Source organism: Macadamia integrifolia, chromosome 1 (genome assembly GCF_013358625.1).
Source record: "Macadamia integrifolia cultivar HAES 741 chromosome 1, SCU_Mint_v3, whole genome shotgun sequence".
In the NCBI taxonomy this organism is placed as follows: domain Eukaryota; kingdom Viridiplantae; phylum Streptophyta; class Magnoliopsida; order Proteales; family Proteaceae; genus Macadamia; species Macadamia integrifolia.
In genome coordinates this window covers 30,107,596-30,123,299 of record NC_056557.1, presented here as the reverse complement: position 1 = coordinate 30,123,299, position 15,704 = coordinate 30,107,596, and the positions used below count along the sequence as shown (strand labels likewise).

Sequence of the window (15,704 nt, the reverse complement as noted above, 5' to 3'; positions counted from 1 at the left end):
AGTCGAGCAGGAGGTGGAGGTGTTATGCGGGATTACCAAGGGAAAGTTGTCTTCTCCTTCAAGCTCTACCTCGGCATCAGTACAAACTACTATGTGGAATCAGGAGTTTACTAGAGCGTATCTGCCATGCCATGAACCAAAGGGTTTCAAATTTGTGGATTGAGACAGACTTTGTGGTAGTTGTCACCATTGTTCAGGGTAAGTCTCTTCCTTCGTTCGCTCTTCAAGATTGGCTTTCACTGTAGCACTACCTCAACTCTATCTCCTGGAGATTCTCTCATTGCTTCAGGGAAGCTAACCCTATTGCGGATTCTCTTGCCAAATCAGCCGCAAAAAATGAAGTCTCTAGAACCATGGAAGAATTTTTTTCTCATATTATTGAGGAAATTAGATGTGATTTATTTTCTAAACCAAGATTTAGATTCTACAGATAGCTTTGGAGGGCCCTACTGATGGCAATGCCGAAGGTGGGGTCCCTTCTTTAGCTAATGATGTACCATTTTATTTTTTCTCTCTTCGTTTTCATTTTAATACAATTCTGATTCTTAGCAAAAAAGAAAGGGCTCGGCTACTAAATGGATCCTTGCCCTACAATAAGGCTCTATTCATGATTATACTTAAGAGAAGACCCAAAATATGCATATCTTCCTCACTACTTCTCCTATGATCATTTTAGGTTTGCCCCTAGTTTTTAGAGTACCTTCAATATGAATCAGTTCACTCTTCCTTACTGAAACATCTCTAGGCCTCCTTTGAACATTGTCATGCCACCTTAAACAACTTTCTTAGTACTTATCATGAATGAGGACGGCTCCCAATCAGATCTAATATCGCCATTCCTTATATAAGAGGGGCTTTGCATTTTAGTATAAGAGTAGATATAAAGAAGAGTTTGGATCACAAACCTAGAAGCTTTTCCAATTCACCAAATCCGCACACAAATAAAGCAAAACTGAACAAAATCAATCGAAAATATGGGAATTAAATCAATAGACTGACAACTCTCACATAGATTAATATTACTGGTTGATTGTTTAAATGGTAAATTGACTAGGGCTACACTCCAAATAAGCACTTACTAAGAAGTTATAGTTGGCATAGCTTCTTTTAAAAGCAATTACCAAAATACTTTGTAGTAGTTACATAATTCAATCCCTATTGTTGTCAATGAATTCATTATTCATTACCAAATTTAAACATGGACTACAATTAATTTGTTTAGAAATTTTGTAATTCTCTAACATCGGTATCCATGGATCCTAGCCTTTTGGGCAAGGCTTTGATGTGTATGATGCTCTTCTGAAACCAAATACCCCCCCCCCTTTGTTTTGAGGCTTAAACATGGATTCCCAGTATGTAAGATGGATCTTATCTCTCCTACTGAGTATGAACCCGCAAGTTTCTTTCTTATACTGAAATTGGTTTCTCCCAGTGGGGACCACGTTTGGCTGAATCCCATACAATGAGAAAATTTATTGGATAGTTAAAATAAAAATCTTGATTTGGAGGGGAAGGGAAGGGGGGTGAAAGGAGTTTATTGTTTACATTCATGTAGGCTTATAGACAAAAGTAACAGTTCTCTTAGGAATAGCTTACACATTCCTGGAAATATTGGTTATAATCAATGTTAATTTACCGTGTGCCCTTTTTTTTTTTCGGCGATTCATTTCATTGTGATTGCTTGTTTATGTCTAGCAAAGTTGTCTTCTATGACAGTATGTGTCTAAAAGTGCAATGATGATGGTGTTACCATTGCTGAAGCCACAAAGGGTGAATAAAGTGCAAAGCCTCTTGGACAATACCATGACTGAATTGACGAAGAAAAATTGATAAGCATCATGATTTGAAGTGGAAGATTCACTACTAGAATCATGAATAGTTTTTGAATTTTTTGTTAGAGAAAAAAACAATAAATACGAAGAAAACAAACACATATTCACAAAAAATAGAGATTTAACGAGACTTACACACCGATGTGGTGTGCTATGTCTTCGGGTGAAGAAGAAGATGATTTATTATGCAGAAAAGAAGTTACAATGGAGATCGCTTAAGAACATCCAAATTGTAGCAAGAAAATAAGTTGCCCAAAACCCAAACACGAAAAAAAAAACCCCCCCAAATTTCACAGTGTTTGCTCAACAAGATGATAATACATGTATATATTCCTCCAAGTTGGGTGGATCTATTGGGTCGCAATAGATTGGGTTTTACCATACCACGGGGGGCTACACCCCCGTACCCCATATGATATTAATTCTGGATCCAGGCCTAAAAAATTTCCATTTGAATTACCACCAAAATATATCAAAGCGGATCAAGAATTGGAAACAAACATAACATTTTTCTTAATAAGCTTAATGATTTGAGATTAAAGAATGAAATCGCTCTTCCTGTTCTTCACACAACTCACATGCCCTGATGCCCATACGGGTTGCTTTTGAATTTTTCTTGTCATTATTTTTGTTCTTTTTCTCATCCACTCAGCCACCATTGATTGCTTCTGCATTATTAAAGTTACTTTTTTCTGCCCTTTTTATCCCTTCTTTTTAATCCACATTTTTTGTTGTGTGCCTTCAATTGGCCCATTTGTTTTTAGCTTTTCCTTTTCTCTCTTTAAAGTTCCAATTTTTTCTCCACTCCCTCACTTTCCCCTACGAACCCTCTCTTACTCATCTCCTACTGTCTTCTCTCACAATACTAGTGGTCTGCAAACAAACTGGTTGGGGGATTTTGGTTGTAGGCGCAAGAACAGAAAAGGCACGGACAGGATACGAACAATAAAGGTTCAATTCTATCTCTCTTCCTTTGTTTATCTGTCTCTGTGGATATGGTGGCTCTGTTGGTTTATTTTTTCATTACATACTCATATTTACAATTCATTAAGATGGGAATTTCTATGCCTGCAGCTAAGCTGAGTCACTTGGTTTTAGTAGTAGTCATCTACTCCTTAGCTCATTGACTGGATTTATCAACCATAATAGGTCAAGAGTCTCACTTTTGATTTTGAAAGCAGAAGGCCAGAGTAAGAGAATAGTATTCAGAAAGATTATAGAAAGTATGGTTATCAAGATCAGTTAGTTCATTGACTGGACTTTCAAGGGATCTTTCTACTACATACCTTGCTTTTGCCTCAGGAGTGAGGGATTTGAAGAAGGATCCAGCTTTCCCCTTTAGGGAGAAATATTTTTTTTAGGGCAGACTCTACCATCACTTGTGAATTTTTGCTTCGTCTGCACAAAACTGAATTGTTTATCCAGTGATGATTCTTTAACAGCTGTTTGGAGTAGATGTTAGAAGATAAAGTAAAAGGTTAGCAATATTCCAATTTCTGTTGCTCACCTGTAATCATATTCTAAACTATTGGAAATTTTATGATGGATTGGTGCCACAGCTTGGTACCTATAAGCCCCAACTAGTTCTTGAAATATACTTATGGGAGGATGTTTGGCCTGTCAAAATTTGATCCACAGTGATACACCCACTTAAACTTCTATTTGTCTTGTGTAGTGAAGTATTGAAGAATTATGATAGACTCCCCTGCATTAATAAGGAAGTGCAGCTCATTCTCTTAGGAGAGCGTGAATCTTCACGTAAGTGAATGTACGTGAACATTCCTGGTTCGTGGATATGGCATCTATTAAATGAAGAGAGAGAAAATAATTGCCATATCCACAGACTAGAGACGTTCACGCACATTTACGTATGTGAAGATCCACCGGACTCCTCTCTTAGCATGAATAATAGGAAAGTCCAACACAAGGTCAAGTATACAAGCGACGCGGATTGAGGCACTAAATACACAAGAAATCTACATCAGATTAGTGATGTGAATGTCACTAATTATCTAATCAGGGCCCTGCTATAGGTCTAAGTATGAACAACAGATTGCAAATGGGTGATGGCTGGACTGCCGTAAGGAATCATAGACCTGCCAATTAGATTTGTTAGCTGTCTTCTTAATTAGTCTTCTCCAAGTTTAAATAACCAATTTAAAGAAACATGGAAGTGGTTATCCCCTTGTTTGACAAATGGGTCTGTGTTTACACCATGCATGTGGTTCAAGTTCAATTCAGAGTGCTGATTTTGGGTTCTTACTGATCATGTATTTTCAGCAACTGATATTAGGTAGTTTTAAATTTCCTAAATGAAAAACAGAGCTATTGTAACTCCTTTATGTGTTAAAGGGTTGACTGAAGGGTCAAATTCCATGATGGGGTTAACTGAAGGGTCAGATGGTAGAATATAACTAATAAGACAGGTGGCTGCATGGTCTTGTTTACTTTCTTCTTATGTCTCTCTTCCTTCTTTCTTACACGGCAAAAGTGACCCGGGACATTATGGGTCAACCAAGATTCATATTCGAATAAGGGTTTTTCTTTGATTCGTCTTCTAGGATAGGTTCTTCCTACTGATGATAATATTAAAGGTGGGAAATTTTATCCCTTTGTAATTGTATTCGTCTGAATATGCCTAGACGTTAATTCTATACTCTTTTATTTTTCTATAATTCAATTTTATGACCTTTTAGCGAAAAAAAGTAAGACAGTCGAATACACCAATGAGGAAAGGCTCAAGAAGTCTGACTTCCCTTGTACTCCATAGTGTGGCTTATTGGGCCTAGTGTAATTTTAAGTCTGGAAGACATCTACGATGAGATCTGATAATCAAGCCATAACTTTCAACTCATGTATCATGTTTTGAGCTTCCACATTCCAAATGAAGAGCAACTCACGACACCCATGGAGTCACTATCTCAACATAAAATTGCAATCTTCAGCTCTTCTCTTTTCCTCTGCAACATGTGTTCTTCACGCTGGCCTCTCCTACACAACAGACCATGCTTTGACCTTGGCAATCCAACCTTCACTTTCGGCAACATCACCTCATGCACTCAAGGACTTGCAATTGCACCTCATCATGCCAAACACATCTGTGAGTATGTTAGCTATCATGGATTCCTCAGGAGGTGTCAACTGTCAATTCATAATGATGCCCACTGTACCAGCCCAACTCTCAACTGCCAACCAATTCACTAGCTATGCCAATAGAGCCATCTCACAGACACTACCACCTACCATAACACAGCAACCCTGTTGCTTCCTACTGCACTGAACACTCACCATAACTCTGACTCTATTGACTCAGTGTGTTGATAACAATGACAACATCACATAATAGTGTGGCTGACATGCCTCAGCATTTATCAGCTTAGTTTGCTTCGTGAATCCCCCTCTTACAAACAGATTTGTTCTAAATCTCTCATACTTGTCTTGCCTTCATATTTTCATCAAGGTACTAACTACGAACTCACTCAGTTGTTTCATTTATCCTTTTCTTTTGTTCATCCATTTTCCTTTATGGAATTTATTGATAAATTTGGCTACTAGCTTGTAATGTCCATCTTATATAGATACGCCTTGGTAGTTAATGATCTAGCTGGTTAAGCCCTGGTACGCAACAGGGACATGAAGGTGGTAATATTATGGAATTACCAGTTAACATGGCCCTACAACTGGTTAACCATATTAATATATTTCAGTTCTCTTCTCTGCTCTAATCATTACTCATTGCTTTGTAAACAATTAAACATGGAAAGTGCATAGAATGTCATGTGAAGGTCATCTATACAAGTCATACCATCTAATAGTCGTAAGTGGTTGGCACCAACAAATTGAGTGACAAATTACCTACCAATACCAGTTCTTAGGTTTGAACAAGATTACATACATTTATCAAAACCAACTGGCCCATTGTTTTGCATGGTGATTTATTCCTCCTTTGGCTATAATATATAAGAAGGCCTTCCCACACTTCACTTCAAAGCACATTGGTTCACTGTATTTAAGCATTTACTTTGAGTATCTCAATCCCATTGCTTTGTGATTGCTTGTCTATGTTTATTTTTCAATAGGAAATGAGTGACGAGGAGGGTGAATTTCTTGATTGTCAGTATGATTCCTTCGTTCTAGAAACAGTGGTACCGTCGGGCCCTTTCGGTTTCCCAAACGTACCATTACCAAAGCCACAAGTGATGACAGAATTGCAAAGTCTCCTAGACAATACCAAGGCTGAATTGGTGAAGAAGAATGATGAGCTAAATGAATTGCAAAGCATCTTGGAAAATACCAAGGCTGAATTGGAGAAGAAGAATGATGAACTTAATGTATTGCGAAGCCTCCTGAATAGTACCAAGGCTGAATTGGCGAAGAAGAATGATGCACTGAATGAATTAAAGAAGCAGAAGATTGATCTGGACTGGAATCCCGAACAATACCGACTGTCTATTGTTGCAATCACAAATTCAATGAAGAGAGTGTTTGTTGACTTTGGTCTTGAACCACCAGCAAATGGAGATCCAAAGTCTGTGCTGAAGTTTCTTGAGATGTTACATGATCTGATCATTCACAAAGAATTCAGTTCCACTTTCTTAGTAGCCGCGAAAGGGATATTGTCTTCGATTGCAAGTATATTTGAGAAACGCAATGGCTTAAGCATTGGCATGGAAATAATGAATAGTGGTCTTAGTACTCCAGCCCGTCTCATTGAGAGTCTATTTACCTTAAGAGGCTTTATTGATTCCCACTTCTTTATTAATGGAAATGTTATAGTCAAGGATTTTTGCCTGATGAACGAGGATGACCTCCCAGTTATATTTCAAACTTCTGCAGCAGATGTGGTGGAGCTGAAGCAGAAGAAGATAGGTACGAAACCAATCAATAACATCGACAAAAACTCTATCTTCTATGGGTATTTCAACATTCCAACAGTGGGGATGTTCAAGGGTGTTTTGACGAGAGTTCATGTCAATCTACCAGATGAGATCATGGTGAAACTTCAAGTTGGAACACATAACCTTAATGATAAAAAGTTTTGGTTTGTCTCTGCCAATGGAGCAGGTATATTTGAAAAGGAGCTTTTGAGTCCTGAATCGATAGGCAATATAAGCAATCTAGAAGATTTCAAATTCTCCCCTTCTCGGATCTTAGGTGGCCGGGCCGACTTCTTAGGGTTTTTCTGTAGGATGAATCGAATCTTCGTCAATGAGAAGGGGACATATCTCAAGTTTGAGTTTCTTGCTGGCAAGTATTCAGGACCACGGGCTTTTTTTGATAGTAGGGTTCGTTATTATAATGAGGATGGTGCAATGTTTGATCCTTTTCAATTGGTGCAGTTTAATGTGAACACACCTGCAACTGATATCTTATATCGAGAAGTTTATTTACCTGTGCCAAACTTAAATGCTTCGGGGGAGAATTATGCCACTTGGATTGTGAATGAAGCTCTAGAAAACGAGTGTGCTTTCACGTTGAATGGCTTCTGTTTTATGGGGAAAATAATGAAAGCCTCCGGTAATTTCCGTGAGAACGCTTTGGTCAGTGTGTTCTTCGAACAAAGTCAATATGGGGAGAATTGTTATGTGGATGCTCTAGCAACAACTTTCTTTGTTTTGAAAACAGAGAAAGTAGAAATAGTGAATTACAATGATAAGCCAAAGCCTCCAAAATTTGTTTAAAAGGAGTGCTCTATAGTTTACTTTATTTTAGTTTGTTTGAGTATTTTTATATGTCTAGTAAACATTCCTGAAGGATTCTCTATGTATAAAATGTCATATGTCTCCAAGGTTTCAGGCTTTGTACATAAACACCCAATGACCTCAATCCCATGCACTTGAGGTTTTTTAAATCCATGCCTAATCCGAAACTCAAAATGTCTAACCCAAAATTTTGGGTTTTATAGGGTTGGGCTTTGGCCTAAACTTCAACCAGTGTGGCAATGTCCAATTGGATTGAGGCCTTTTGCAGCTTTAGGTTTTGCAGTAGTGGCTAATTATTGTTGAATTTAGGATCAATCTATGGTTTTTATTAATTTTGACTTCTAAGTATTAACCTTTTTTATTTTTTTAAGTGAAGTTATGAAGAATTTCTCTGTGAAATATGCAAAAGCTAAGGAACTGATTTACCCCCCAAAAAAAGGCTAAGCTATTGGATGAAAGGCCCAAAATTACATGGAGCATTTAATGTTTCAAAGATTTGTTAAATTTATTTTAAACACGTGGAAATTTGTTTAAAATAATGATCAAGAAATTCCTAAAATGTGGCAAGACGTGGATAATTCCTAGCCACATTATTGTATATAAAACGGAAGAAATTAAGCTTACGTTTGGCGTTGCATTCTAAAGAAACACACCAAATGCAGCCTTAGTCTTTCCCCCATGGTTTTAAACAACATAATTCACTATTTATTTATCATATATTTGTCATTACATCTTCTTAACCACAACATTTTATGGGACCTTGGCACTGCACCTTTTGAAGATCTCGACTATGAACCATGGTTAAAGAGAATGAATCTTCTTCTCTCTTACACGTCTCGATATCTATAGTGTCTGACTATATAGATTATCGATCTTCTTCACTTTCCTCATCATCAAGATATATATCCTAGTTATTTTCAGCATTAATACAATACTTTTTCTCTGGAAAAAAAATTATATTACATGTTTAACACCGTTGGACTCTATTTCACTATATCAATCATTAATCTTTAATCAAAAAAAATATATATATATATATATATATCTCTGACAAGAAACACCAGAAAATCTTTGATCAAATAAATAATAAATAGCACGAAAAAAAATCCTGGATTGATCTACTACGGACCCAATGTTTTTTCTACTCAAATAGGATCTGGGAGCCATCAAACCAACTAATTAGTAGCCATTAGCTATTAACTCACTCACTCCCCCAGTCAAAATTTTATGGAGTCACTCACCCACAATGAAGGAGCTAGGCATTCCTCCACTATGGCCCATCATTGCAAAGAGATGTGTGTCAAAAAGTAGGGGAGAGCGTTTTAGATCTACAATTAGTAAGGGAGATTAATAATGACATGGGATTTTGGGTGAATCCTTCTCAACCAAGATGCCACCATTGTTTCTAGAAGTAACATGAAAGAAAACAAAATGGTAACACATGCCTGGTAAGCCAACTAGATAATTTTATCCAATTGCCCAAAATCTAACATGGGGCAATGTGGATGAGACACAATTTTGATGGAAGGTAGACCTTGAAGTCCTTTGTTCATAAGTTTCAATTCAAATGGATGTTTTCCGAGTGACAAAATAGGGATTTAAAAATCTAAAATCGAGCTAATGATAGTGGTCAATAGTGGTTGGAGTACTGTAGATGTGCTAGACATGTATGGTGATGCATGCCATGCCAATACATGAAGAAAGTATAAGGTATTGAATTTAAGTATGAGACTAGACAAATTGATACATCATATATTCCACTATATGGTAAACTTTGTGGACCGGGAAGCTTATCTCAACTGGGCTATGAAGTAGCATTTTTTTCCCTAAAACTAATAAGCATTATTTTATAAATATTGAAAGAAAAACTGGTTTCAACAACTCTGTTTAAGAGAGATTTAGCATTTTGTCCCACATGGATAAGTGATGTGCCTATTTTGACTGTTTTATTGTTTAATAGGTAATACGAAGTTTGGAGGTAGCCATGTGTCTCAAATTCAATCAAATGCCCCCCATTTATTTCCATTCATATCTATGGCATTCCAATTGGATATACCATGAACTTTGGGGGAAAAGTCATTGAAACTTAAGGGAAAAAATTGATATTTCAGAGAACCAAACTAGTTTTATGCCATGGAGATCCACGACAAAAACTATCTACCTCTTAAGGAAGCTTGGAGAAGTTTACAGAGATCACAAAAAGAACCTTCATATGGTATTTATCGACCTAAAGAAAGTATATGACAGAGTACCCAGAGAATTAATTTGGCAGGTCCCATGGGAGAGAAGGGGTTCCAATATTTTGATTGACATAATTAAGGACATGTATGAGGGAGTGGTGACGAGTGTCAAAAGTCAGAAGGCCAAAGTAGTGAATTTCCAATCACCATTGGATTACATCAAGGATCTTTCCTAAGCCCTTACCTATTCGCGCTCATCATGGATGAGTTAATGAAACACATCCAGGATCAAGTACTGTGATGCATGCTTTTCGCTGATGATATTGTTCTGATTGATGAGACCGTGGAATATATTAACACTAAATTTGAACTTTTGATGTTAAGCTTAGATCAAGAGGTTTTGTGATAAGCAGAACAAAGCCTACCTGACGCACCAATATATGAAAAATAAAGGGTAATTTACAACGCCACCCCCTGGAGAATGCCAATATTATAGGAACACCCCCTCTCTTTCACCAAATTAGACTCAGACCCCCTACCGTCAGTCTCCGTTAAAGAATATACCATATATGCTGATGTCAACTATTATATTTTATTTTAAATACCAAAATGCCCTTACTAAACTAAACGTAAAATACCTAAAATGTCTATGTAATAAGTCCCTCCAAGAACTTGTGGCGAGGAGTTGACCCATGATGGTGGCATCGTTGGAGAGGCCGACGGTGACGATGAAGGCATGGGCATGTTTGTTTCCAGCACTGGCAACAACGGCATCAGCGACGGACGGCGACAACAGGCTCGCGGCAGCAGACTTAATCAAGTCTCGATTTGTTTAATCCAAGCAAGATTTTTTTTAACCAGCACTGACCTTGAACCTATAAAAGAAAAGAAAGGAAAAGAAAAGCCCAACAAATATGCAGATTTCATCCGTGCAGACCTTCAATCAACTCAAACCTAATCAAAAAGGGTAATTTTCAACTCTTTAATCAACTCATGGTGTATGCGGTGGGAAATATGTTGGATCCAACATATCGAGGGTTTCTTTACGGTGGGAAATATGTTGGATCCTCTTGGTGTATGCGGATTTCATCAGTGCAGACCTTCAATTTTCATACCTGAGTTCTTTGGTCTGGACACAATTGATAATCAGTTTCACTCCAACAAATATGCAGATTTCATCCGTGCGGCACTGGAATATCTCTGAATTTGAGTTGCAACCAGTTCTCCGGTGAAATCCCACCTGAGTTCTTTGGTCTTGACAAGCTCGGCATTCTGGACTTTTTTTTTAAAACAGACAAGTTGGCCTCACGGTTCAGACTTCTGAGAGAGAGAGAGTTGGCCTCACGGTTCAAACTTCTGAGTGAGAAAGAGAGAGAGAGAGAGAGAGAGAGAGTTGGCCTCACGGTTCAGACTTCTGACAGAGAGAGAGAGAGAGAGAGAGAGAGACCACCGGAGAAGAAGCTAGAACCACCGACAGCTCTGTTGCGGATGGTCAGTGCGAAGTAACTTATGTAAAATACGTTTTATTATTTATTTTAATTAAAAGGGTAAAAATGTCATTTTAAATCCTTACTTAACGGAGACTGACGGTAGGGGGTCTGAGTCTAATTTGGTGAAAGAGAGGGGGTGTTCTTATAATATTGGCATTCTCCAGGGGGTGGCGCTGTAAATTACCCAAAAATAAACATATGTAGTAGATAGTTATATAAAAGAGGTACACGGGGGAAGGGGCACCTAACTCTTAAAAAGAAAACAAAAGACAAAAGAATATGACTTTTGCCACAAGTGGAATCTAAATAGTAGGTCATTTGGAGCTAGTCATTTTAATTTCACTCAATCTAAATCATCAAAAGGGGTATTTTGGAAAGGATGTAATCTGAAAGAGCATAACAAGTATAATTGTTAGTTAAAATTTATTTTATAAGCCTGAATTCGTATCCTACCTTGTGCAAAGGTCATTCTCAATCACAGAGGATATACATGAAATCTGGGAAGACCATACCTATGAAACAAATAAGATAGATGGTTAGAAGATTCTTGTTTTTCAAGATTCTTGTTTTCATGATTCTTGTGCAAGATACATGTATTCTTGTGTCCCTTTATTCAGGCTTGGAAGGCTGATGAGGTTGTGAAGCTGATTGACTAGGATCTATTACAGAGAGACTATTTTAAATAATTGGGGTGAATCATTACAAAGAATAGAATATAGAGGATAATGTGTCCCACATAATTAAAGTATGATCTCAGTGCACTCTCTGTGGCATAGCGGAAGAGTCTATAAATCATACTATGTATGAATGCTCTTTTGCAGTTTTCATGTGGCAGAAATTTTGTTGTTGTTTTGGTTTTAGGTGGCCTGGATTTGAAGGAGTTGAAAGTTTGATAGCTTGGTGGAAAGATCAGGCCAAGAAGACCATCTTTAAAGGGGTGTGGCTGAAGGGTTTTGTTTTAATCCCTTACTTTACTTGGTTGGAGAGGAATGGAAGAAAATTCGAAGGAACCTCAAAATCAAAAGAGTATTGTTTTGGCCAAGTGAAGAGTGAAATTAGCTGCCAAGAGTTGGTTCATTCAGGGGCAGCCATCTCAATTTCGGATCTTGTCATTGCAAGAAGATTGGGTATTTCAGGGGTGCGGAGAAGGCCTCGGGAAATCTTCAATATTTTCTGGTGCCCTCCTAATCCAGGTTGGATAAAAATCAATTCGGATGGTTGCTCTATTGGTAATCCAGGGAAGTCTGGAGCAGGGGGAATCCTTCGCAATGAAAAGGCAGAGGTAGTGGCAAATTTCAGAAAATTTCTAGGAACTCGCACAAATTTTGAGGCTGAATTTCTAGCGCTTATGATAGGGATTGAATTAGCTAAGCAGCACAATGTGAAACGGCTCTGGATAGAATGTGATTCAGTTGCAGTTGTGACTATTTTTCAGAAGAGGCAAAGTCCATGGATAGCTCGGCAAAGATGGATAAATTGTATTTCTTATTTGGAGGATGTGGAATGGAAAATAACGCATTGCTATAGGGAAGCAAATTCAGTGGCGGATTTTTTGTCAAAGTCAGCTGCTCGTTTTGAAGTGTCAGAGCCGATTACAATTTGGCCAACTCTGGTTCAAATGGAATTAGACATGGATGCATCGGGTCGGCCTAGGTTCAGATTCACCTAGGAATTTCTTCTTTTCACAGATTTTTTGTTTTTTGGTGGAGTTGGGTAGTTGCGTAATTCTGCTGATGGCAATGCCGAAGGTGGAATTTCTGCTTCTCCCTCTCTTCTTAGTGTGAGTGTTGGGTATTTCTCCCTCCCTCATCTGATGTACAATATTTCTTTTTTCTTCTTTTTTCCATTTAATATACATGACTTTTTAGCGAGAAAAAAAAGATAAAGTGGAGAAGTGCATCAGAAGTATTATGTGACAATTGTTTGCCAGAAAATTTCTACAGGACAATTATACGACCAGCTATGACTTATGGAGCGGAGTGTTGGCAGTCAAGAAGAGTATTTTGAACAAGCTGGGGACAGCAGAGATGAGGATTTTACATGGGATATGAAGCAAGATCAAGAGGATAGAGTAAGGCATGATTGTATTAAAAACAAAGTGGGGGTCGCCCTGATTCAGGACAAGCTCCTCGCGAGAGCCGATTGAGGTAGTATGGTCATGTGCAACGGAGACCTATCAATGCCCCAGTCAGGAAAAGCGATCAGATTCATATGAAGGGTTCCAAGAGAGGTAGAGGTAGACATAAAATGACTATTGACAAAGTGGGAAGGAAAAAAATGCAATTGATAGGGCTGGATTCAAGTATGACCAGAGATAGACCTATATGAAAGACAAAGACCCGCATAGCCAACCTTTTGTAGGGGATGTTCCTAGGATGCTATGTTATTCTTACTACTAAAACATATCTCTTGTACCAGCTTATACTTCCTTGTTGCATTTTGCCTCTCTTATATTTCCTTTAATTTATTGAATATATTGGATCCATGTAGTCAACCAGTTTTATACGGTCTTGGGATTTTATTTTTATTATTATTATTATTTTTTTTTTTTTAGGGAGGCCTAGATATGGTCTTGGACTTTCCAATATGTATAATATAATGATTTTTTTTTTTGATAGGTAGGGAGGGAAGTAGGTAACAGCTAGGAGACTCGAACTCGAGACCTCCTAATGAGGATTGGTTTTTTGCACACCACAGTTCACCAGTTGCGCTAGGCAGTTGTTGTTAATAAGATGAATTTTTTTCTTGTAATTGATCATAAAAATCAAATGGTTGCAACACATCTCTTACACCATCCGATGGTTCCATCTATACCTAAGATGAAATTTTCTTTTCAATTTTTCATGCCAAAAACTATACTTGTCAATACTATAAATGTCTACAAATTCAACCGGGAAAAAAAATGTATATAGTGAAATAACCTAGAGGGGAGGTGAATAGGTTATACTAGTGGAAATTAACTCTTTTCGATGTATAGGTCCCAAGTGTGATTGCAAGTTAAAAACAATGTTGAATAAATAAAATAGGCACAATCACACAACACAAGATTTATAGTGGTTTGACTCAATTCGAGTCTAGTCCACTCCCTACAAGAATCCTCTTGTAAGGTATTCCACTAGTTTTCCCTCTCAGTACAGTAGGTAGGGAAGAAAACCTCTACAATATTTTTCACGGATAAGAGTATCCTTACAAATCCCCTTTACCGGCAAAGAGGCACCTTTACAATCTCCTTTGCAGGTAGAGAGGCACCTTACAATCTCCTTTAAGGTAGAGAGACACTTTACACTCTTTTAAGGATAATAGGATCCTTATAATCTCTTAAGGATGAGAAGGTCCTTACACAAGCCTAAGTACAGTCTAGACTTAATGTAAAATAGAAAATGGAGAAGTGGAATAAAAGAGAATTACCTCTAATGTGGTGCAAATGAAATATGCAATGATGATAGAATGAATGGACCTTTTGAAGTCTTCTTAATACTTGTAATGTAAATGCTAAGATGTAGATGAAGACTTGTAAATGGTATTGAATTCCTCTTGAATGTAAAATGAAGAACTTGAACTCAAAAGATGGTGTAGACCAATTCTCACTTCTAATGCTCAAAATAATGCTTCTCCAAAGTTGAGATTGATTGTTAATTAATGAGTAGCATTAGCGGTATTTATAGGTGAGCTTAAGAGAGCATTTTAGGCAGCAAATCTCACTTAAACGGTCATATTCTGGGTCCACCGGTCAACCGCCATCTGTAGCCGGTAGACCGCCAAGAGCCGTTGAGGCAAAATATAGCCGTTAGGGCACCTCCAAGCAGTCATCGGTCAACCGAGACTTCCTACCGGTCGACTGTCTATGGCCTTGGACAGTTCCAGTCGATCGGGGCTTCCAGTCGGTCGACCGCCAACATGACAGACTCTATTTTGACAGAATGCTGTCATACTGACCTGCTGTCAGTATTTTGATCATAACTTTTTGATCCAACCTCGGAATGACCTAAAATTAATTGTGTTGAAATCATGACTCGATTTCCTACACTTTCTATGAGGTTTCATCTCCTGATACTGACTCTAAGATTATCCAAAATACTTTTAAGTCAGGTTAATGTGGTTTTCACAGAATTTCACTAGAGCACATTTTTCCTAATATGTTCCTCACCACTTAGAGACTCTCCATACTTGGTCAAGGTATGCTCTATGGTCATTCTAGTATGATGCAATGCACATGCATGTGGTGAGTACACATATATATGTGGAAGTTTCAAATTACATTAAAAAGGACAAATCTATCCTAGTGGTCTTCTTCTTCACTTGAACCTTCCACTCTTTGGCACTTCATCTTCTTTTCTTCTTGTTTGCAATTCCATGTCTTTGAGCTTCATGTCTTGACATCTTGAAGCTTAAATTCTTATGATATCTTCTTCAACCATTGATGCCAATTTGTTGATACTCTTCATTTGATGACTTCAATATTCATTTCTTCCTTTCATTCACTAAATTCGATCTTTGATA

The 15,704-nt window shown here is 37.7% G+C and overlaps 1 protein-coding gene across 1 annotated transcript; it reads left to right on the top strand.

The window, feature by feature from the left end:
- The first annotated feature begins 2,610 nt into the window (after window positions 1-2,610).
- On the top strand, window positions 2,611-7,625 carry LOC122084273. The gene is made up of 2 exons (XM_042652417.1): window positions 2,611-2,783; window positions 5,912-7,625. Exon 2 carries the CDS (start codon window positions 5,915-5,917, stop codon window positions 7,511-7,513), a length of 1,599 nt encoding a protein of 532 aa, XP_042508351.1. The 5' UTR covers window positions 2,611-2,783; window positions 5,912-5,914; the 3' UTR covers window positions 7,514-7,625.
- Window positions 7,626-15,704: the final 8,079 nt, after the last annotated feature.

Coding starts and splice junctions, on each gene's coding strand:
- LOC122084273 (XM_042652417.1), top strand. CDS start 5,915: ATGAGTGACGAGGAGGGTGAATTTCTTGATTGTCAGTATGATTCCTTC.